This window comes from Coccomyxa subellipsoidea, assembly GCF_000258705.1.
Source record: "Coccomyxa subellipsoidea C-169, whole genome shotgun sequence".
NCBI classification, from domain to species: domain Eukaryota; kingdom Viridiplantae; phylum Chlorophyta; class Trebouxiophyceae; family Coccomyxaceae; genus Coccomyxa; species Coccomyxa subellipsoidea.
In genome coordinates, this window is record NW_005178028.1 from 1,400,544 (window position 1) to 1,423,576 (window position 23,033).

General features: G+C 57.8%; 3 protein-coding genes across 3 annotated transcripts; 1 reads left to right on the forward strand and 2 right to left on the reverse strand.

Moving 5' to 3' along the window:
* Nucleotides 1-777: 777 nt before the first annotated feature.
* On the reverse strand, nucleotides 778-4,545 carry COCSUDRAFT_57760 (hypothetical protein; the record flags this gene model as incomplete). The annotated part of the gene is made up of 10 exons (XM_005645105.1): nucleotides 778-897; nucleotides 1,076-1,263; nucleotides 1,385-1,540; nucleotides 1,772-1,929; nucleotides 2,096-2,336; nucleotides 2,533-2,976; nucleotides 3,142-3,385; nucleotides 3,523-3,657; nucleotides 3,781-4,014; nucleotides 4,423-4,545. The coding sequence occupies 10 exons, from the start codon at nucleotides 4,543-4,545 to the stop codon at nucleotides 778-780; spliced, it is 2,043 nt and encodes a 680-aa protein (XP_005645162.1).
* A 1,674-nt stretch (nucleotides 4,546-6,219) lies between these two features.
* On the reverse strand, nucleotides 6,220-9,326 carry COCSUDRAFT_18440 (TPR-like protein; the record flags this gene model as incomplete). Its single annotated transcript, XM_005645106.1, has 11 exons — nucleotides 6,220-6,402; nucleotides 6,567-6,815; nucleotides 6,994-7,077; nucleotides 7,185-7,337; nucleotides 7,446-7,604; nucleotides 7,773-7,976; nucleotides 8,057-8,185; nucleotides 8,289-8,453; nucleotides 8,574-8,711; nucleotides 8,909-9,034; nucleotides 9,138-9,326. Coding segments are annotated over 11 exons (1,779 nt in total), but the record flags the coding sequence as incomplete, so codon positions are not given.
* A 1,520-nt stretch (nucleotides 9,327-10,846) lies between these two features.
* Nucleotides 10,847-13,975, forward strand: COCSUDRAFT_57762 (hypothetical protein; the record flags this gene model as incomplete). Its single annotated transcript, XM_005645107.1, has 10 exons — nucleotides 10,847-11,060; nucleotides 11,234-11,319; nucleotides 11,505-11,637; nucleotides 11,901-12,012; nucleotides 12,234-12,333; nucleotides 12,441-12,564; nucleotides 12,760-12,864; nucleotides 13,114-13,329; nucleotides 13,513-13,687; nucleotides 13,837-13,975. The coding sequence occupies 10 exons, from the start codon at nucleotides 10,847-10,849 to the stop codon at nucleotides 13,973-13,975; spliced, it is 1,404 nt and encodes a 467-aa protein (XP_005645164.1).
* Between the last annotated feature and the right edge of the window lie 9,058 nt (nucleotides 13,976-23,033).

Sequence of the window (23,033 nt, forward strand, 5' to 3'; positions counted from 1 at the left end):
CCTTTGCTTAATGGCTTAAGCAAAGGTAGTGAGAAGCCCCAACGTTATTATTGATTCTCTAAAGGTACTCCGCTGCAGATTGGAACGCTGGACCAAGTGGGATGACTGGACACAAAACTCTCAACTGTGTTGGAAGAGGACAAGTGCAGTACCTACAAGCGCAGCCACTTGCATGTCTGCCATTGGCTGTGCAACAGTACCCACTTGCCTCCCGTAAGCTGACCATGAAACAAGCAAACTTCTGATGACCAACTGCTGTCAGATTGCGCTCTCTTCAGTCAGTGACTAGGTCTGCGCATCTAATGCCCTCCCTGGCAACGTTTGGAGCCCCCCGCTAATTTTGTCAGGGCAGCTCCATTGCGCAGGGCATTCAGGCCAAATAGACTCTTCTTGGCATGGGACATCTTGCCGTACTCAAGGAAGAGTATAGGCGCCGTGAAGGTGACATGTCCAACTGGGACACAGTAAAGAGCAAAATCATGAACTGGGATCCCGCTATTCTGCATTCTCCTCTTTGATCACACCCTCACGTGAGTGGACCTTCCTTACTGATGAGGCACCAAACACACTGGCATGGGTGGCTTCATTCAGCAGAAGATCATCACAACACACCGCCGTGGTGAGGGGTAGAGTTGGTCTCAATGCGCAGTCTTGAGACAGCTTGAGCAGCAGCGAAGGCTCTGCTGCAGCCATTGAAAGATCCCCTGACAGCCTGCCATGTGGCAGCCCAAATCACAGTGGCTGGGCGTCCCATCCAGAGCGTGCTGCTGGCAGGTGTCAGCAGGTGCCGTAGCAGACGCCGCCAGAGCAGTTGCACTGGGGAGGCGGAATGCAGGCGCCCACCTGGCCGTTGGGCTCTGCCGGGTAGGGGCAGCCATAGAGCGCCGTTGGGAACTCCTGCAGTGCAGAACAGGGCCTGTCAGGCATGTGCTCCACCCATTTCAGCTATTGCAGAGCCTGCTAGCACTGCCTGGCAATGCTGAGAGGACATGACTGGTGCTGGTGCTTAAAAGTTGAAAGCAAAAAGACTTGAGAGTCCCTGTACGGCAGAGGAGTGGAGGCATGTGAGACTCACGCTGGGGCTCTTGGTGCCGGACTCCATGATGACATCAGACTGGGCGGGGTCGATGTATCGCACAGCAGGGGTGTGCTGCTGCAGGACTGCCGGTGCGACCGTCCTGGTGTCGGATGCTGCCGCAGTCGTGCCCACCTCCAGCCCGCTCATCAGCTCGCACTCCTGCAACCTCGCCCCGCAGTCACCTCCTGTGGCGCGCAGCAGGCACAGCCAGTCAGCACTCTGTCTCTCTGATTGGTTCATTTTAAGGACAAGTGTTCAGGAGGCATCAATGGCACGGCATGCAAAGTTGCTGGAAGGCCCACTCACCAGCGCATCTCCGCCAGTGGGTGCAGGCGGAGTCCATCTCGCAGTGCTTGGCGCAGGTCTCCAGGTTCTGCACATGGGGGATCACGCGTACAACGTTGCCCTTGAGCTCCACGTAGCCCTTGGCGTAGGCCAGCACGTTGATCCTGGGCGTGTCGTCTGCACAGAACAACCACTTGTCAGTCACCATCCAACCTCGAGGGATCCACTTCAGAGCTGTCACACATCCAAATCGCAGAATTTGTGTTTTTAAATAGCGTCTAATATTGTATCCCAGCTGAGCTTCCCATGCATGCATGTTTGTAATGCATCTTTGGCCTTGAGGCTTGCACACTCCTCTTGCAGCTTGCAGTGGTGTGAGTGAGACATGCAAGAGTGCAGGCAGCTCACCGACAGGCTGGAAGAAGCTTCCAGTGCGGTCGTCAGTCTGCAGCAGGGATGCGGCGTTTGAGTTGACGGCCGTGGCTCGCACGTATGTGTTGTCCACAGGAGCGGACAGGGGCGCAATGGGAGGGGGCACCGTGGGGCTGCCACCGTTTGGCGAGTAGCTGCACGCAAGACACACAGTCTCGCGTCAGCATTACTCACCCGCGCACACAGTCTGACGCCTGCAAAGGCAAGGAGCAAGCAGCGCAGGGTGGCAAGATTGCTTGCAAGGGTAGCGACGAGCTCGTAGCGATGAGCCAGATAGAGGCAGGATGCACAGGGGCGCACAAGTCTCCTCTGGGGGGGCTCGGAGGGACGCCGGGGGGTGGAGATGGGCTGTTGGGTGAGGGAGATGTCGGCGATGGGCTGTTGGGGCTGTTGGGCGGGGTTGGCACCGGGGGGTTGGGTGGGGTGACGGGGTTGCTGGGCGGATTGTTGGGTGGGTTGCCCGGGAACGTGGGCGACCCTCCGTTGTTGTTCGGGATGTTGTTGAAGCCGCCTCCGCCGCCGCCACCACCGGCACCGCCGCCTGAACCACCAGAAGGACCCTCCTTCAGCAAAGCCTCTCCATGAAACAACTGGGTATCCTCTCGAGATCAGCTGTTGCACTATCCACATGCAGCCGACTTACAGAATGCCGTACATGTCAGTGTGGCTGTGAGAGGAAGCAAAAGCAGCACGGGCACCATGGCTGGAGTGGAGGAATGATCAGGCGCGAGGCACACCTCCAGCATAGATGAGGCCGCCGCCACCGCCACCGAAGCCGCCACCGCCGCCGCCGCCGCCACCGCCACCGTACACATCGGCGTAGTTTGTGGCATTCTCAGGCGGCGGGGGTGGTGGGGGCGGGGGAGGCGCAGAGAAGACCTCCGTGGGCGTTTCCGGCACATACACGATCACCGGCGCCTGGTTGCTGACCGGCGGCTGTGTCTCCACCGGAGGGGGAGGCTGCGTCTCCACTGGGGGAGGGGGCTGCGTCTCCACTGGGGGAGGGGGCTGAGTCTCCACCGGTGCGGCCGGCACCGGCACCGGCACAGGGACGGGTACGGGCACCGGCACGGGCACGGGCACGTGCACGGGCTCCGCACAGCGCCCAGTGGCGCAGGTGGGAACTGCGGGCGCGCAGTTCACGCAGGCGGCGGGCGCGCAGTTTCCGGTTGCGCAGCCGCCTGTCAAGACCCACAGGAGCCCTTGTCAGAGGCCCCACCAGAGAAGCTCTGCTTGACGTCAAGCAGTCAACAAAGTACAGGCTGGTGAATTTTTTGTGGCAGGTGCACTGCGCCAGATACATGTTCTCATGGATGGAAGGGTATATCAGAGGGCAGGAATTGCACCTGGAGGTCCGGGGGCACCAGGTGGGCCTGGAACGCCGCCGGCGACAGGCACAGGGAGGTACGCCACCTGCTGGACGGGCGCCTGGTTGGCCGTCCCGGTGGTGTAGACTACTCCTGGCTGCGTGGCGCCCCCCACAATAACGGGGGTGCCCACCACAACAGGGGTGCCATTCACAACAACTGGCGTGCCAGCGGCAACCGTTGTCCCATTGTTCGCCGACACTGCTGATGCCGTCTGGAGGACCTGCAAATGCCGCACCACATCAGAGTCAATGATTCTGCGGATGGCCTTCAATTGCAAAAGAAGATGGTGCTGCATGCACATGTAGCTGCAGATCACTGGAGATGCAGCACACTATCGCCTTGGTGGTGTCCTCGCACCTGCGGCTGCGCGGTGACAGTCTGCGCGCCGGTCGTGACAGGCTGCTGCGCAACGTTGCTCACCACAGCTGGGCTGGGGACGACGACACCGCCGTTCTGCGCCGTTCCCGCAGGTACTGGCTGGCTCCCCGACGCCTGCGTCAATTCAAGAAAGTCGTGTCAGGCCACTTCTTCATCTCCATTGCAGCTCTGAGTGCCTGAAGAGCACAGTGTGCAATATTAGGGAGTGGGTGCTGTTGCCAGCTGCGGGCTGCTCACCGCTGGCACAGTGATGTTGAACAGCGGCGGTGGCGCTGTCGCCAGGTTGAGGGTGTTGACTTGGTCCTGTAGGAACCGCCTGTTGCCGCCCGTTGCGGCGCCCTCGAGCTCCTGCTGCACCTTCACTGCAGCTGACACCACTGCCGCCCCCAGCTCCTGCAGTGAGCCCGCCGCCTGCTGCTGCAGCCAGGCTCCATTCAGCTTGTCGCAGAAGCTGTCCTTGTCTGCTGCCGCCTTCGGCACGCAGAAGCCAGCATGGCAGACAGTTGCTGCCACGCTTGTTCCCCACGGTACTAAGTTTCTGGTCTGCAATTGCCGCGTGAACGGCGCCGAAAGCGGCTGGCAAGTGCTGCTGCTCCTGCAGGGCCTGCAGCCCTCTGCTATGTCACCTGCAGCAGGTCACAGGAGACTTTAGCATTTTCCAGATAATGCAAAAGTGGCCCTAAAGTGACATGCAAAGTGTGCCTACGAGCTCAGCTGCGGTGCCCAAGGACACCCGAAAATGCTGGTGCTAGCAGCGCTGGCTCTGTCACCGAGTGACGACATCAGGCCTGGCAGGCTGGCGGGAGGAAGATGGAAAAAGCTCAACGGAGCGAAATGGCCATCCGACGATCAAAGTGTGCATGTATCTGCACATATAACCAGCTCCTCCCGCGGCAGCCCCAATGTCAGCACGTCATCTCGGTGTCTTACGCAGAGAAACTGGACGGCTTGCCCAAACGCGCCCAAGCCGGGGTGCGAGGGAAGGCTTATACTGGCATTCATGCCATACGAGGTCTAAGAAGTGCTAAGCATCCCCTGCATCAAGCCAACACATAAGGCGGGCCGGGATCGGCCCGCCTTCCAGACGCTTGAGCACACAAACCAGAGCGCCGCACTGACTCTAGGAACGCTTCCACGCGGCCCTAGATGCACGAGGTGTCATGCTGTGCAAGAAGAAGTCTGAAAATGTCCCCGATCTCGCTCCTTTGAGCCTGTCGACTTCTGATGCCCGCGGGCACATGCTGATGCTCGCACCAACCTCGCAGCCTTCCTCGCTCCCTACCGATTCAGATGATGCTCTGTCTAGAGGATCAGTGAGAATCTCACCGCTTTCTGCCCCTAGTCCTGCTGCTCCGATGGCCAACACGGCCCAAGCAGCGAGAAGCAGGAGCGCTCTCATCCTGCGCGAGCTGCCTCTACCCAGAGGTGCCGCCGTCTGACATTCTTGCGCCTGATGGTGATCCAGGATCACTCCTGCGAGCCTTCTATCGCCTCAAATGTGTTTGCCCCGATCGATGGCGCGCCAGTCTTTTCCACGAGGTGCGTCGTGGGCTCTCGCTGATCTCCGATACTTCCTGAGGGCCACTTGCAGAGCTGTGAACGACTGGCAAATCGTTGGAACTGCGGAGTGTCTGTATTTCCGTGCCAAATGTGTCTGTCCGCCCTTTTAAAGGCAGAGCGTTTTGATCGATCAATCAGTGCACACCGATCAGTGATGCGGGTTAGTAGTGATGTCGACTTTGTCACTCCCAGGCCCTGTGACGGGGACAAGTTGGTCACCTTGCCGGTGATCAATTTTGATGCTCTTTACCGCAATCCCCAACCCGCCTTAACTTCGAGGGACTTGCCAGTAGCCCGCAAGCCTGCCTCACGGCCATTGGTGTACCCCTAGTGGTGCCACAGTGTGAAATAAGGCCACACTAGCCAGCTGCATCAGCAGCACCAAATTCCCATATATATTATTAGTATTACACCACGCTTCAAGCTTTCCTGCCAGAAGCAAGGTGCGTCTGCAGACAAGCTGCAGTAAAGGCTGCCAAAATCCTACCCCTTGATGGACTAGCCACATCCAAGCAAGACCCAATTGATTGCAATCAACCGTGGGCACGGTGCTATATATATATGCGCATGCAAAATTCTAATTCTGTACTGTTCAACACCTCCATGCCCAGTCAGTGGCTAATCTGTTGACTCAATGTCGATGTGATCTTGGGAACTTCTTGAAGTTTGTGTATTATTATTGTTATATATTATTCCTGCCAGAAGCAAGGTGCATCTGCAGACGTTGTCGACAAGCTGCATGAAAAGGCTGCCAATTCACCCCTTGATGGACTGGTCAGATCTTACTTGGATCATCCAAGCAAGACCCAATCGGACCGCCCCTCGCCAGCCGGAGTGTGATAGTAGCCAATGTACATATGGTATTTCAGTCGACTGTTGCATAGCATGCTGTGGCTGTTTAAGGTGCAATGAGTCCATCAGATGACCTGCACTGCTGGCAGGCTGCATTGGCCACCCGGCATGATGCTGCTTGATGTTCTAGATCAGCCCACAATTTCAATCGCAGCTTGGTAGTACATGCGCATGCCCAACAACCAGACCTCAGAGGCATGTACGGCATGCAAATGTTCCTACAGGAGAGTTCACATATTCTGGCTCATGGGCAATGAGCAAGGCTCACAGCGGCAGCTCCTTTGTGAGCGTGTCAAGATCCGACTCGTGCACGTGCTGCATTAAGTCCATGCGGCTGGCGCACGCGAGCGAAGTGCGCAGGTAGCCCCACACGGAGGCGGCCTTGGGGTTCAGGCCCAGCGCCCTCACGTAGAAGCGCGCAGACTGCTCGTAGTTGCCCACGTTTGCCTGCGCCATGCATGCAGAAAGAACCCCCTCACTGGATTTCATCAAGTGGTTCTGTGCAGTTGCAGTGCCACATTAAATCCCAACCCGCTCCTTCTGGAACGATAGGCCATGGAGTCACCAGCTGCACATGTATGATCAACATCGCAATCAGCACCGGTAATCACCTGCGCGATGCCCATGTTGGTCCAGGCCCGCATGTAGTTGGGCTTGAGGTCCAGGGCCTTCTGGTAGGCGGCGATGGCCTCGTGGCTGTGCGTGCTGTTGGCCAGCGTCGCGCCCAGCTTGTTCCACAGCGAGTAGTCGCGCGGACGCAGCGCCAGCGCCGCCCGGAACGCCTCCCCCGCGCGCTCGTACTGCCGCGCCAGGCTGTGCAGCACCCCCAGCGCCACCTGCACGTCCGCGTTGCCCGGCTCCTGCGCAGTCCCCACATGCACTGCCTCAGTGCAGGGGCAGATGCACAGGCAGCCAGCAGCCCACATCAATCCACTGCAATTTAAAAACCCCTGCAAGTAATTTGACCGGACTGTCAGAAGACCAGCAGCGGAAGCACCCATCCTGCAGCGGGGTATAGAGGAGAGGTTTGAGCCAAACCTGCTGTGCTGCCTGCTCAAAGACTCCCATGGCATGCGGCAAGCGCTGGCTAGAGTCCTGCGGCAGGCCTGCATCGGCCAATAACTGCAAGCCCAGAAAAAGAATCAGCCAGCGTGCCAGGATTGCCACATTTCAATTTCAGAGGGCACATTTACACGCGTGTCCTGCTAGCACTGCCTTGACATGCGCACCTTGGCGAGAGAAGGCTGTTGGGCGAGCCAGGCCGTGAGGTAGCCTAGTGCGCGGCCCTGATCCAACTCATTGGTGTATGAGACTCCCAGCGAGAGCAGCACCTCTGCATTGCGCGGGTCTGCCGCGAGCGCCTTGTTCAGGGCTGCAATTGCCTGCAAGGGGGCAAACATGCCCATCAGAAATATTGCTGAAAGCGGCCAAGGGATAGATGTCTTTATCTTCCACCAAGATGTAAGCAGAGCAGCAGCGCACGCATGTACCTGTTGGTCATCGTCATTCTCAGCGTGCACAGTGCCCAAGAGGCGCCAGGCTTCCACATTGTCAGGCCTCCGCTGCACCTCAGCCTCCAGAGCCAGAACAGCCTCGCTGAGCAGCCCACTCTTGAACAACGCCTTCCCCTTTGCAAAGCTTTCTGGATCCTGCACGAGGTCACTCAACAGCTGTCAGGAATCGTGGAAATTTGGAGAGTCACACGTGGGCTTGTGGCAAGAAGATTACTGTAGCAGTGCGGGTACTGACGCCCACAAATGCTTGAAGGTTCCACACTGCTCACAACATGATGCAACAGTAAAGATGGTGGGGCTCACCTGCAGGAAGGCATTGTCCTCACTCATCCTGTACTCGGTGGGGCCAGCACTGGCCATTGCCTCCTGCGCACGGGCGGCCTGCGCCTCCCAGTCATTCAGCCAGCCTGCCACCTCCTCATTGGGCACCATCTGCTCCGCAAACTGGTCCGCCCAGTCGTTGCCACCGCTAGGACCGCCGCTGTATTCGTCCGCCCAACCAGCAGCCTCTCCCTGCAACTATACATGCATCCCGTTGATATGGCCACATGGATTGGCAGTCTGTCTGTAAAGAAAATTTAGAAAACCCAATGGCTGATTTCTTGTACCTCCCCATAGTGTTTCCAGATATCCTCAAAGTCAGCTGCATTGCTGGCGTCCTGCTTGTCTGCAAATTCGCTTGCCCAGGCAGCGCTCTCAGCAGAGACCTCCTTGGCCTGTGGCAAATACAGTACAGTGCCTTGCACCCATTACTTTCAATTCTCTCAGTTCCCAATTGAAAATGTACAACACGAGACAACACACCAAAGCTGGGCGCACCTCGTTGCCCTCCAAGATGATCTCCCCTCGGCTCATCTTGGAGATGAATTGCAAGAACTTGGAGTTTGCAAACTTGCCATCCTTATCACTGGCCAGGGTGCCGGCCAAAGCCTTCGTCTGCTCCAAAGCACCATCAGAGGTCTGTGCGTGGGCCCCAGCCCTGGCCTCCGCCTGCATGCACATGGACCAGTAAGGTAAAGCCACTGCGTTTCACATGGTTTCGAGCGCCTGGTACACACATGCGTAGCACATCATTGCTATAACCAAGGGACCAAGGGACAGCACCGTGGCCGCCTCTGCCTTGCCGAACTCAGTGGCCCACTCGTTGGAGGGCCCTGCTGTGTCATCCCAAATCTGATTCCAGGATGCCGTCCTCCCCGGAGGGTGCCGCTTTTGCTGCTGCACAAAATCCGATGCCCATTGCTCGTGGGCAGGGCCACCATCCAAGCGCAGCCTAGAAAAGTCGTCCACCCACCTGAGAACCATGCAGACACGTTATGAGAAGTATTTACGGTGCCAGTGTAACAGAGGGATATATTGGTAAAAGCACCATATTGATGGGCAGAAACGCACCCATTGGCAGCCCCGGCTGCATGACCAAGCTGCGCATTTGCAGCCACATCGGCTGCCAAGGGTGGCCTGAAGCGAGAGGCGCCCTCCTGATAAATGGAATTCCAGGCTGCAGCGTCTGCACGGCCGGGCAAGCTCCGGGGGTCTATATTGAGGGAATGCAGCAGCCGCCCGACCTGGACATCCAGCACCAGCCACAGTCGATCACAGTCCAAAACATCGCCGCAGCATTTGCATGCACGCAAGCAGGCATGCAGTGCATTAAGAGAGAGCTCCAACCTGCTCATCCGCAAAGACATCTCCACGGTCGGCAAACAAGTGGCGGGCCATAATTGTGCTGCGATCACGGATCCGGCACTGATCCAGCTGTGTCAATTGCAGTGGCGGGGACAGCAGCGGCTGAAAGATACCCTGCACCTTGGCACTCGCCAGGAATGCCTGCACAGCAGCCCCGGTCATGAGAGCTGGAAATGCACATCGTAGCAAGCAGCAGTCCTGAACAATTTACAGAGAAACACGCAAGTTCAGAGGTAATGATTCGATCTTTATCTAAGAGAATGCGCACATGGAGGAAGGGTGCCAGGCCGGGCAGCCCCAGCCCTGGCTGAGGAGCACCCAGGGGGCGATCTGGCCTCCCATTCTGGTATATGGCCTCGAACTGTGCGAAGTCCTGTGGCATTGGTCCTGCCCCTGCTGCAGAGCGTGGCCCCAGGCCTGCCAAAAACTCGTCCACATCTCCGGCACAAAAGGCGGTCCTTGAGGCGCCAGGCACAGCCAGAGCGTCCCCTGACATGAGGCAGAATGATCAATGCAACTCTGCAGATTATGCCGGGCTGTCAGTATTTCCTTAAACATACTACAGCAGAATGTCACTTTCATGAAAATCACCAATTTATTGGTGTTCTCGGCTGTACCTTCAGCAGCAGCGTGAGCTGCAGCCTCCACAGTGTTGCCCCCAGACCGACTCCAAGGGGCAGCCCCAGCCAGGCCATGCACTCCAGGCAGCTGCAAGCGACATAGGAAATTCTTCACAAGATGTACGTTTCTACCTTGGCTCCCGTCCTCCTGGCCAAGGTGTTTGAAAACACAGATCTAGCCAGGAACGAAGCTGGGGCTCATTCTAAAAAAAATTAGCAACAAACTGGAACTTCTTCAATGTGCATAGAATCGAAAAGGCAAGGAGGCGCGCACGTCTCGAAGCTGTTCTTGTTGCTTTGATGACCGGCCCAAAAGCGAGTTTGTGAAGCTAGACAGAGCATTGGAAGGGCCTGCGCCACCATCGGAAGGTGTGCAGGCATCACTGCCCGTCACTAGCTCGCGCATCGCCATGGAAGCTACGTGTGTGCGTGCTTCTCAATCTATAACTGCCAGAAGATAAAATTGCACAGGCCGTGGTCAGCACCGAGTCCTGCCACACCTAGTCTTCGAAACTAGGTTTAAAAATCAAGCCATAGTGCTCCTCTGAGCAGAGGTGCGCTCCTCTTTGGCTTTGGCAGGCAGGCGTGAGTCACATCACATCACGTGATATGCATGCCAGGTCAGCTACAACAACAACGAAACCCCATGAAGCCAGGGGAAAGGGTTGAAAAGTTCGAATGAGTGTCAACAGCAAACAATTCGAAACCTCAGCAATTTCTTTCAACCAACTAGCTATAAAAGCAGGACGATCCGAAGATTACAAGAAAAAATCGAAGAGCAGTCTGGCAAGCGTGCAGGGTCTGACTGCAAGGGGCATCACCAAGCTCTGCGCAAGCCTTCGGCCCCGTAAAACAACGATCTCGGCAGGACGGTACAGGTCCTTGACCTACTTATGCAATAAGTACTGTTATTGGACGAATTCATGATAAGATCTAGTTGCACCATCCTTCTAGGCGATTATCGTGAACCGTGGTGATGAGTCGATGGTGAGTATTCGGCGGATGGCTGAGCTCCTGATCTTGTTTTGGCACAGGCCACAGAGCTCGAGTACTGCAAGTCAACACGTCTCGATGCAGCAGCCTGCCAATCCAACCGCTGCGGCAATATACAATCATGCGTTCCCACTGTCTTCCGCTGAGATCCTGGGCCGGATTCATAAAGATGCGGAGTGGGTATTGATCGGAGAAGCGTCGCATGGGACGAAGGAGTTCTACGAGACTCGTGCCAGCATCACCAAAGATCTGATTGAAAAGGAAGGCTTCAACGCAGTGGCTGTGGAGGCAGGTGCGTGGACTTCCAGTAGGATAGGCTGGTGTTGCAACTGCAACTGACATGGATCTCGTCTTCATGACGAAGCAAGTACTCACCTGAAAGTGTATAAAGAGGTAGTGGGACCGAAACATAAAGCGATGTGCATCAAGAGCCTGTCATGACTCGCTCTATGAATTCTTTGGCAGACTTCCCAGACGCTTTCAGGGCCAATCTGTGGGTCCGCGGCCTCTCAGATGACCGCACGGCAGATGAAGCTCTGAGTGACTTCAAGGTGAGCACTTCGCATGACGCCTGCCAGCACAAGCATGACTCATGTTCTGCTTAGAATGGTGCCTGTCAGGGCAGCCTCCTAGATGCAGCAAATGACCGTGTTGTACGGGCACCTGTGAGCAATAGCATGCACGTTGCTGGGTCACTAGTCGTGCAAGCCTACATGACTCCATCCGCCTGTGGCAGCGCTTCCCATTGCAGCGCTTCCCGACTTGGATGTGGCGCAACAAGACGGTGGTGGCGTTCCTGGACTGGCTGCATGGGCGCAACACGCGCCTGCCGCAGGAGGAGCAGCGGCTGAAGAGTGTCGGCTTCTATGGTCTGCAACTCCTCCCTTGTGCCCCTGCCCACACTGTCAAGACAGCAGCCTTCCCAACAATTAGTCAGTCAGTCTTCCTGCGGATGATCAGACACTTCTGTTGGATTATGCATGCGTCAGGGCAGATGTCAATGAGACCCATGTGCAATGGCCGGCAGAGTGGCTTTCGCACGCCAGCGGCCATATCCCTGAAAATGTTCAAGATATGAGCTCACGAGCACAACACATCATCACACTTGACAGTCATGGATTGCTTGATGCAGGTCTGGACGTGTACTCACTGAACACCTCCACTCAGACAGTCATCAGCTACTTGGAGAGGGTTGACCCGGAAGCCGCCAAGATTGCCAAGCAGCGCTACTCCTGCTTTGACAGGTGCACCTGCTGTATCTGCTTAGACACCACTGGGTTACTCAATATCTGCAGCCGGCTAGCAGGTGTGACGTGTTTGCATCTTTCATGCAATCCCTGGAAATTTGAGGGCAATTATGATGATGGGTTGTCCCAGGGTGGCTGCCACTTCCTGCTGCTGCAGCTGAGGTGCAGCCAGATATATCGGCTGAGCAATTCTCACTTCAATGTGGGAGTGTGCACAGGTTTGGCGCAGATGCAATGCTGTATGGGCTCGCTCTGAGGCAGGGCTACAAGTCCTGCGAAGTGGGGGCCATCAAGGAGCTTGTGGACATGCGGCGTCTGGTGAGCTCTGCTTGCGTTTGGATCGGCATGCATGACATCCACCCCTCGCACGAATATGCCAGCTCTATGCTGCATGTTTAGATTTGAGGTTGTTGGCCTGCCTGCAGCTGGAGCGGCGTGAGAAGAAGTCTTATGGTCAGCTGGCTGAGGAGGAGTGGGACTTTGCTGCCCTGGAGAATGCGCGCGTTGTGAAGGATGCTGAGCAGTACTACAGAGCCATGTTCTTCAGGGGTGGGTCTCCCCTCTGGCATCGTCCACGTGTGCAATGTGTCACTTCAAGTTGCGTCGTGCACCATTGAAAACATTGAGGCTCCAGTTTTGTTGGCACTGCACGGCGTCATTGGCACCTTGGGGGATTCTCAACGAATCAAGACAATCTCTCTTTACTTGACAGAAGGCTCTTTCAACATCTGTCTGGGGCTGCAGATGACGTGACCTGGAACATCCGGGACAGACACATGGTCGACAGTGCTGAGTCACTGAGGGACAACCTCAAGAAACGGGGCATCAAGCAGCCCAAGATTGTCATCTGTGAGCTTCCATCTTCCATACGCATCTGAAGTCCTGCACCTGCTGATCTTTGTGCTTTATATTCCTGCGTTGAAGTAGCAGAGCACAGCATCTCATGACCAGCAAGACAAGTCTGAATTGATCAGATGAAGGAGGGTCGATCTCCGCCATATAGTACAGAGTAAACCGTGCAGATGAACAGGTCCTGCGCGACACTGTGGTGACTGGCAACCATTCAAATGCAAATTGACAGGTATCCTGTCCATGCAGGGGCGCACAACTCGCACCTGGGTGATGCCAGAGCCACTGACATGGGCAGAGCGAGGGGCGAGGTCAACATAGGGCAGCTCATGCGCGAGCGCTTTGCCGCAGACAACCCAGAAAATGTCATCAACATCGGCTTCACCACGCACACTGGTACCGTCGCAGCAGCTGATGACTGGGACCAACCTGTCAAGCACAAGCGGGTCAACCCAAGCATGGCAGGTGATACTTGGATGCACGCCCCACCATCCAGCCTTGCACACCCATTTCTTGCGCTAGCTGACAGGAGATACAGAAGCATGAATGTGTTATCCTGAAAGGCATCTCTTCATCAGGCAATATTGGAGTGCTGCAAATAGATGCCGCCTTCACCTGTGAGATGATCCTCCGCGTGCACATTTGCAGACAGCTACGAGGGCCTGATGCACAGTGTGGGCAAGGCGGCATTTGGGCTGGACTTCCTGCATGCCGAGGGGCCCAAGCCGGGACTGAGGGAGATGCTGCATGGGCCGCGCCTCGAGAGGGCCATTGGCGTCATCTACCGACCAGACACTGAGCGCTGGTCCCACTACTTCAAAGCGTGCGTTACGTCATGCTGCAACTGCGTTCTAGTAGTATGAGAACTTGGAATGTTATGAAGCACTTGGCCGGGTGCACCAAGATTTGCTTATAACTAAAATTTTCTGCCCCTGTGGGTTTGTGCACTCAATTGCAGTCTACACTGTGCAGGTGGCTGCCCCTCCAGTTTGACATGATCTTACACATCGATGCCACCAGCGGAGTGGAGCCGCTCGAGCCTGGAGATGAATGGGAGGAGCATGAGGAGGTCAGGCGTGAGCCACCTGAGACGTATCCCTTCGCGCTGTGAAATCTGCCTGCAGAGGAGAAATTGGCGTGGTAGTGGAATCAATTGCGGCCAAGCATGAATGGCGTTCAAGATACCTTCCTTCATGTTTTGCAGTTCATGCTGATGCCAGTTTGACGCGACCATGTGAACATTGTGAATGCGTGAACCGTGAATGCTTTGTCTGACACAATCAGCCAACAGCTGTAGGCTGCAGAATAGGGCCCCAATGGCCTCGCGGACCTCATCAGATGCACTGCTGTGCATCACCAATAGCATGTGGTGATTGGGTTGAGCATGTTTCACAATAGTTGTGATAGCACACGTGTCTGTTTCTCAACTGTTGTAGTAGCACACTACTTGTCTGGAGCTGCAATCCAGAAGACCGAATCGAAGCCAATTGGAGGCACCGAGTACAGTAACTTGGCCGACTGCGTATTTTGCTGGACGTGACTGATTGTAAAGATACAGGGGGATTCAGTACACCCCTGAAATAGACCTAGACAGGGTGATTCAGCACACCCTCTTGCAAGCACGCTCGGCCTCTACTGCACCAGCTCAGTTTTTTTTTTTTTTTTTTTTTAAGGAGAACCCCTCTATTACAGGCATGAGGGTAGCGAACTTCCCAACACACACATAATAGGATATTTAGGGAAACCTGACCGAGTTTGGGGCACGCAAAACACTCCCGCAGGAGGATAGGGCGATACCCAAGGAACATCAAAGCAATGGGAAACGGCATGGTCACAATGGCAATCGTGTCCAGACAATCAAGGACAATCAATCATCGTCGATGGAATGTAGGAAGGTAACAATAGGGCCTAACGCGATGACTAAGTCGGGCAGTCAATAACGCCCACTGGTTTGCGGGAAGCTAATCTCTTCAAAGTCAGTGACAAAGCATGGCAAGCTCTACAGCACACCAACCCAGCAGTGGGTTGGGATAGGCAGGAGGTACCATGTTCTCAGTCCTAGACACCCGCTCAATATGATCACACATGAGAGTCATGAATGCACAGGAACAATGAGGAATGCACCGGATGACAGAATGTGAGGGGAAGGACACGTGATGGACACACTTGATGAAATGATTCTAATGGGGTTGGAGACAAGAAAACACAGGAATCTGCTACCAGGACCCTGGGGAGAATGGGCTTCATTGAATGGGTGGCAGCGTCAAAGCTCTCCAGCGCGCCGGTGAAGAGGTGCACAGGTTGAGGGGCGCACGACTGAGCCGCCCGACCGGGAGAACCCGGTACATGAGAGCCGGCGGAGCATGTCTGTGGGGGCGAGGCCACAAGAACTGGTGGGTGAGGCCAGTGCCCCAGAAGGGAAAGGAAACCCCAGGGGCCATGCCCGGCCGTGCTCTCTGGGACTCCCGACCGGTGGTACCGCGTGACTGGGGGCCCCTTTCCGCGGTGGCAGAGGATGGGGACGGAGACGGGGAGGCACTTCTCGAAAACAACATGCTTGTCATCCCCAGGGTCCTAACGTGATCCACAGGTACACATGGGTGAAGGCAAGCCGGTCTGAGCCGGGGTGGGGTGTGTGTCATCCGGAGTGCGTGCCTAGAACTCACTGAGGACGCCTACGGGTGCCAAGCCCCCGGATGTGCCAAAAAGGATCACTAAACGAGGCTGTTCAATCGGTGGAGGACTCGAGCGGGTGTCATGGCAAAAGGCCATCAACAAAGCATGGTGTCACAGGGTTTGCCTGATTGAGGCCCAGGCAGGCCTGGTTCTTGAAGTTTGAAGAATCATGCGGGCAGCGGCACCGGTGTTGTGCGCTGCAATGGATGACAAGCTGCGCATCGGGCGCCGCGCCCAGTGCGCAGAGGACGTCCCGATGGCACCAGCGCGCCGTGAACTCCTCGCGCGTCAGTTTCGGGTCGCGCCCGCGCAGCCAGTCGCTGGGCACGCCCGCTGTGTTCCTGACGTTGATGGTTGCAAGCCGCCAGTCGCCGAGGATGGCTTTCCTGCTGGAGGAGATGATCCGAGCTGCTACCGCGCCCGCTGATTGCGCTGCATCCGGCTGGTGCCGTGCGTGCTGGTAGGCTGCCCAGAGCTGGCAGATGGTGGCCAGCCGGAGGCGATGCCAGAGAGGCCCGAGCTGGGAGGCCGGCCTCCAGGTCCGCTGGTCGTCTGCAAGAAGGAGGTCTGTGCTGCGTGGCGGCGGGGGCTCTCCTGTGATGGCTGCCCAAGTGGCCGCAAACCAGTCCCATACGGACGCTGCCAGGGGGCAGGTCATGAGGACGTGGGTGAGCGTGGCATCCTGATCTGTGCAGTGAGGATGCGGGCAGCGGTGGCCTGCTGCATCTGCTCGATGGATGTGCCGCGAGAAGGCCCCGACGAAGAGCTTCCCGTGTAGAAGTCTCCAGGCTGTCACGCGGTGGCCTCGGTCGAGGTGGGAAGTGTCAAGCACGCGCCAGACGTGAGCCCAAGGCGGGTGTGGTCCTCCTGAAGCGGCCGCTGCATCGACTGTGTCCGGCAAGGACTGCTGCCGCGGCGTGCGAGGTGCTGGTGCTGGAGCCTGTGGATGTGGCCGATCGCGCCAAGGCGCTGGCCGCTTCTGCGGCGGGCTCATCCATGCCTGATAGGAGGATGGATCTGGCTCTCCACGCGGCCGCTTTCTCAGGCACTGCTGGGAAGAGCCGGTTCCTGCTGCTGTGGACGCCCAGTGTGCCTCGATAGCCCGAAGGCCGCTGCGCTGATCATCTGTGCTGTCAGCCCAGATGGCCGGCCTCATCGTGCCCTGAGGTTGGCCGTCGCCATGCTGTCTCCTGTGAAGCACTTGGCGTCGTGTGGTCGCCTCCTTGACCACGTACTCATGTGCTGGCCGCGTGCCCAATCCCCAAGAGTTGGGGTCAACCATGTGCGTCCCCCAAACGCCGAAGAGATACGGCGGCGCTGGCTCCAGCTACAGCTGTATCCTCACGAACGGCTGTATGTTAACACCTACATCATCCATTATAGTCCTCTGGACGTGGACAGAGGGAGTACACCAGGGCAAGTCACACGTGCTAGCAAATTTGTGTACCTCCGTTGACAGTGGTACGATGCGGATCGGGAAGGACAGGCTCCCTATCCATCACATACATGCATGTCTTGCTTGTTACACGATCGTAAGAAACGCTGCGTGATGTACTAGGCAGTGGGACTGCCACAAGGATGGTGCAGCTGACCAATGGCCGTGTTCCTTCACAGCCTGCAATCCTACACCGTCAGAGCGACCTGCCCTGTACTGCACGAGGAGAGACACAGATTGTCCTGGAGCCAGCAGCCCCAAAGACACGTCCATCTTTCTCTTAGAGTTTCTTGGCATTCTCTCCCGGGAATTTACCTCCTTTGTGAAGAGGCACTGCAGATGGTGCACTCGAAGTCTTCAGTGAGGGCACAGGCTTTCATGAATACAGTTAATATCCTTGGCTGGCGCGCCACCCTGGGCGTTGTCCGACGCATGCCCGACGCAGGCATTGCAAGATCTTCTCAGTCCTCAGCTGTAGCTGTGAAAGGCTCGCAGCAGCGCCTATGATGGAATGGGAGACTTTTGAATGCGCACAACCGCAGCGGACGTTGCGGCGCAAGGGCCGCTCCCGTTCAGGACACAAGTGCAGCCATCCCAACGGCTTGTGATCGCCCTCGTAGCGTGTAGCCGGCCAAGCCAGCATCTGCACAAGGTCCCAGCAGCACAGGTGCCTGCTACGACAGCGCCACACAGCAAACTACACCTCTAGAGTTTTACTGCATCATATGCATGCGCATCGGGCTTGCCTAGTATAACTGTAGCACACGGTCATTCACTGTTAGGGACAATGTCGCAGCATTGCGCCAGAGGCACGGCTTTGTGCCGCTTGCGAGCATCGTTCTAGTTCTAGGAGTGGCCTTGCGAGCGACGTCGTCATGGCATCCTTCAGCAGAGCGGCCGATTTGTGACTTGTTGCGTGGGAATCACGGCACTACAGCCCGCCAGAATTCGGACAACAGCCTGCTGGGCCGAGCGTACGTCGCAAAACAGGTGCTGGCCTCCATGGTCACCTACCATGCCACCTTCATACCGGTGCCACAAGACTTGCTACAGAGGCTCTGCAGAGCCATCCACACTTTCGTCGCGGCGAACCGGCCGGTGACCCCTGGCGCAGCGGCGGCGCTGTTCCCAAGCAAGGACGTCTGCTTCCGCGCGGCCGCACACGGCGGCATCGCGCTGGTGGACATCAAGGCCCAGATCCTGGCTCTCCAGGCCAAGGTGGTGGGCAGGCTGTTGGAGCCGGAACAGCTGGCCTGGAAGGCCTACTTCGACCACTGGCTGTACAGGAGCACAGCCTGGCTGGCAGCGCAGGAACCCGGCACGGTGTCAGCGCGGCGGCAGCACATCTGGCAGCTGGGAAGATTCCTGCTCTTCTCCACCTTTGCAGCGAAGCATGTGGAGGCCCCGCAGCGCGTACGGCAGTACCTGCATGCCTACCAGCAGCTGCGGCCCCATCACCTGCGGAAGCCGGAAGCGATCGGCTACGACGCAGTCATGGGTGAGCCACTGTTCTTCAACAGGCAGCTCACGGATGCAGTCAGGCAGCCCTTTGCCTGGGAGGACTGGGCCAGGCTTGGCCTGGTCAGGATCAGCCACCTGCGCGATGTCGTGCGCGGCCCGGAGCATCCGGTTCGGATGGTGCGAGAGCGCGTGCCCATCCTTCTGGCTGCCTTGCCAGCAGCCTGGAGAGCGCTAATCCAGGTGCAGCCACCGGCCGCTATGTGGTGCGCATCTCCGGACCCGTCGGATCGCCGCGTCTGGTCTCGCACAGCCGAAGGTAGCACCTACCTTCTCAGCCACACAGTAAGCAGCACAGGAGCCCTTGTGCCAGTGGACGGAGGCGTTGCAGCCATGCACGCCTTCCTTCCTCCGGCCGCGCAGCCTGCATTGGTTCAGCACTGGGACATCACCAGGCCCTGGCATCCACGCAGCGGCACACGTCAGCAGCGCCAACACGCGGAGCAGCTGCACCCAGAGCAGCACCTGCAGGTGGAGCAGCAGCCAGGGGAGCAGTTGGAGTGGGAGCAGCAGCTGCCGGAGCCACCGCCACCACCGCCGCCCACACTATACTTCTTTGGCCTCTGGGGATCCCAGGTACAGGACCCTCAGGCTTGGGGGCTCGGCACGCGGCCGGCACATGAGTTTGTGGTGAGGGAGGCCACCGCGCGGCGACAGGTGCTTCACAGGATCAGCAAGGGGGAGGCCAGCCCGGCGGGCCCGCTGCGACCAGCCATCTGGGCTGATACCACAGATGATCAGCGCAGCGGCCTTCGGGCGCTCGAGGCGCGATGGGAGGCCAGGGCTGCAGCTGCTGGTACCGCGTCGCAGGTCTTAGGCAAGAGGCCTCGAGGGCAGCCTGATCCCTCCTCCTGGGCGATCTGGATGGCTGCGCCGCAACCACGTCCGGTTCCGCTGCGGGACCGCGGCGGGCCTGCGGGCGCGCCAGCGGGCCCTTCACCAGTGCCACAGGGAGCAGATGTCACTGTTGATCCTGCTGCTGCTGTCACAGCAGACCCATCAGCACCTTGGGCTCATGTGTGGCAAGTGGTGCACGCTTCCCATCTGGACCGGCGGCAGCGCGTGACAGCGTGGAGGCTGCTGCATGGCCAGCTCTTCGTCGGCGGCTTCGCGCGTCACGTCCACCGCGCCGATCCCGCCGGTCACGTTTGCCCGCATCCGAGCTGTGCAGGTCAGCTGGCCACACTCACCCATGTCTTCATCATCTGCCCTCTCGCCGCCGGGGTGTGGGACTGGTTCGCAGCGACATGGGCCGCGGTGACCGGAGACGACGCGCCACCGCGCAGCGCCGACCTTCTTCTCGCCGATGACACCAGGATCTGGGGACCGCCGCGGCAGCTCAGGCAGCTCTGGGATCGCCTGCGGCTCGCTACAATCTGTCAGCTGTGGGCAGCATATCAGCGCGGCCGCCACCAGCCAGATGCGGCGGCGATCACCCCCGGAGCGGTTGCGGCTCGCATCCTGTCTTCCTGCAAAAAGGCCCTGCTTGCCGATTGGCGGCTCGCGACCGTCAACGTCCGGCAGACAGCAGGTGTGCTCAGCGACTGGCTTCGCGGACGCGACCCGATGATCACCAGGGAGCAGTTTGCGGCGCGATGGTGCCACCGCGCGGTCCTCTGCGCGCTGGAGGAGCTGCCGGGCGCGCAACCAGTCATCCACTGGAGTGCCCAGCATCCCGTGCCGCTTCCAGCGTGACGCTTCCGATCCACCATTCACTGTACCCAGCCGGCCACGGCTCTAACTTGGCTATCTGTATGACCATGCTCTCATTTGGCCTTCTGCCATGACACCCGCTCGTGTCGATTCTTGTGTTGAACTCACACCCTCTCTTAGGGGGGCCTTTGCGATAGGTGCTCTGGGCACATGGGCGCTAAGAGCCTTCGTCATACCATAGTCAGGCACGGATGACTAACCTTTCACCAGTCCCGATCCCACCCCGGCAAAGCCCGGCCTGTCGTTCCTTGTCTGAGACCCCTTTTGCCTTAGAGCCCTGGGACCACAGATTGCCTACCAGAAGCTTTGCGCCTCTCCTACCTCTAACCTTTGCCAGCGCGGAATGGGGCTCCGAGTCACGTGCTTCCACTGGTCGAGGGACCTGTCGAGCTCGGCCCAACACGGCCCCGGGGGTGCCTCCTTCACCCCTGGGGCACTGGCCTCGCCACCCAGTGCCGGTGGCCTCGCCCACCACCGGACGTGTTTGCGCGGCTCACCCCTTGGGTATCCCTCGGCCAGACGGATCCATCGTGCGCCCCGCTACCTGTGGAGTACCGTGCCGGAGAGCCAGAGCGTTGGCGCAAGCTTACAGAAGACCACCCTGCCCAGGGCTTTAGGCTATCAATAGTTTTCCAGTGATCCTCCGATGTTTCTGTCTCACCAGCAGCCCCAACAATCCCCTTGGCCTGTCATCCGTGGCCTTCTGCCTTAGTGTCTGTCCTCCTCACCATTCACAGTAGTTCATTGAAGGCTATCTGAAGGGTTTAGGGTTTCCAACCCCAGTATCCACCCTTGAACCTGAGCGGGTGTCTAGGACCTTGGACATGATGCCTCCTGCCTATCCCCGCCTCCAATGTGGTGGGTGTGTGTATCTGGTCGAGTTCTCGCCAGCCTACCTGTTTTTCGCCTCATTTGCGGCTTCATATCTCCCATATGCCACCGTTTGCTTGTGCCCCACCTTGCTGGCAGATTGAGGCATAGTTTAGGGTCACATTGCCAGCCCCGAGCGGCACCTAGTGGTAATGGGTCCGAACGCGATCCTGTTCCATCCCTGTCGGCCAACCGTATAAACGTGCCTTTCATGTCTGTTCCACCACTGGTTGCCCGCACATCCATAATTGCCTGCCAGTGATTGATGATTGCCTGCTTTGCTGTGACCCCTGCCTCCAGCTGCAAGCCCTAGGCTTGCCCCGTGGGTCCTCCAACGTCACCTCAGCGGTGTTGCGTTGCCGGCGGGCTGGAGTGCGCCTCTGGGGATGAGGTTACCCTCTGGTGCTTGGGACATGTCCATCGCTAGGAGCCTTTCTGTTGCCTTTCTGTGGTATGCCTTCATGCTTGCGCTTCTCTTCAGTATCGCATTATCCTCCTGCGGGAGTGCTCTGCGTGCCCCAACTCTGACAGGTTTCCCCAAATATCCTATTGCATGCGTGCTGGGAAGCGTGCGACTGGCACCTGTGTAATAGCGGGGGCTTCCCCTTTTAAAAAAAAAAAAAAAAAAAAAGCAGGCAATCATCAATCACTGGTAGGCAGTTATGGATGTGCGGGCAACCAGTGGTGGAACAGACATGAAAGGCACGTTTATATGGTTGGCCGACAGGGATAGAACAGGATCGCGTTCGGACCCATTACCACTAGGGGCCGCTCGGGGCTGGCAATGTGACCCTAAACTATGCCTCAATCTGCCAGCAAGGTGGGGCACAAGCAAACGGTGGCATATGGGAGATATGAAGCCGCAAATGAGGCGAAAAACAGGTAGGCTGGCGAGAACTCGACCAGATACACACACCCACCACATCGGAGGCGGGGATAGACAGGAGGCATCATGTCCAAGGTCCTAGACACCCGCTCAGGTTCAAGGGTGGATACTGCATGCGTGCTGGGAAGCGTGCGACTGGCACCTGTGTAATAGCGGGGGCTTCCCCTTTTAAAAAAAAAAAAAAAAAAAAAGCAGGCAATCATCAATCACTGGTAGGCAGTTATGGATGTGCGGGCAACCAGTGGTGGAACAGACATGAAAGGCACGTTTATATGGTTGGCCGACAGGGATAGAACAGGATCGCGTTCGGACCCATTACCACTAGGGGCCGCTCGGGGCTGGCAATGTGACCCTAAACTATGCCTCAATCTGCCAGCAAGGTGGGGCACAAGCAAACGGTGGCATATGGGAGATATGAAGCCGCAAATGAGGCGAAAAACAGGTAGGCTGGCGAGAACTCGACCAGATACACACACCCACCACATCGGAGGCGGGGATAGACAGGAGGCATCATGTCCAAGGTCCTAGACACCCGCTCAGGTTCAAGGGTGGATACTGCATGCGTGCTGGGAAGCGTGCGACTGGCACCTGTGTAATAGCGGGGGCTTCCCCTTTTAAAAAAAAAAAAAAAAAAAATTCGCACGGCTTGCCTAGGGCAGAAGGTTGCGGGGAGAAAGGTGATGGTGGTGCGGGGCCCGGCATGGGGTCCTGGCGCTCCCATTGCGGTGTCGGCCGCTGTCGCGACGGGCTCATCTATAGCGTAGGAGGATAACGGGGTCACACCAGCCGCAGCAGCAGCAGCAGCGGCGGCCGCAGGAGCACAGGACACACAGGCCAGAGGGCCCGCCGGCACGGCGGCCCTCGCAGCAATGAACCGCCAGCGCTCGCCCCCCCTGCGCCTTCTCAGCCTCAACGTCAACGGCCTCCGGGATAAAGACAAGCGGCGCTGCCTCTTCAACCTTCGGAGCGTGACAAGTGGGACGTCGTCCTCCTCCAGGAGACCCACCACAGCTCATCAGAGGAGGGGGCAGCTTGGGCGCAGGAGGGGCCCAACGGGCTCCGCTGCTATTG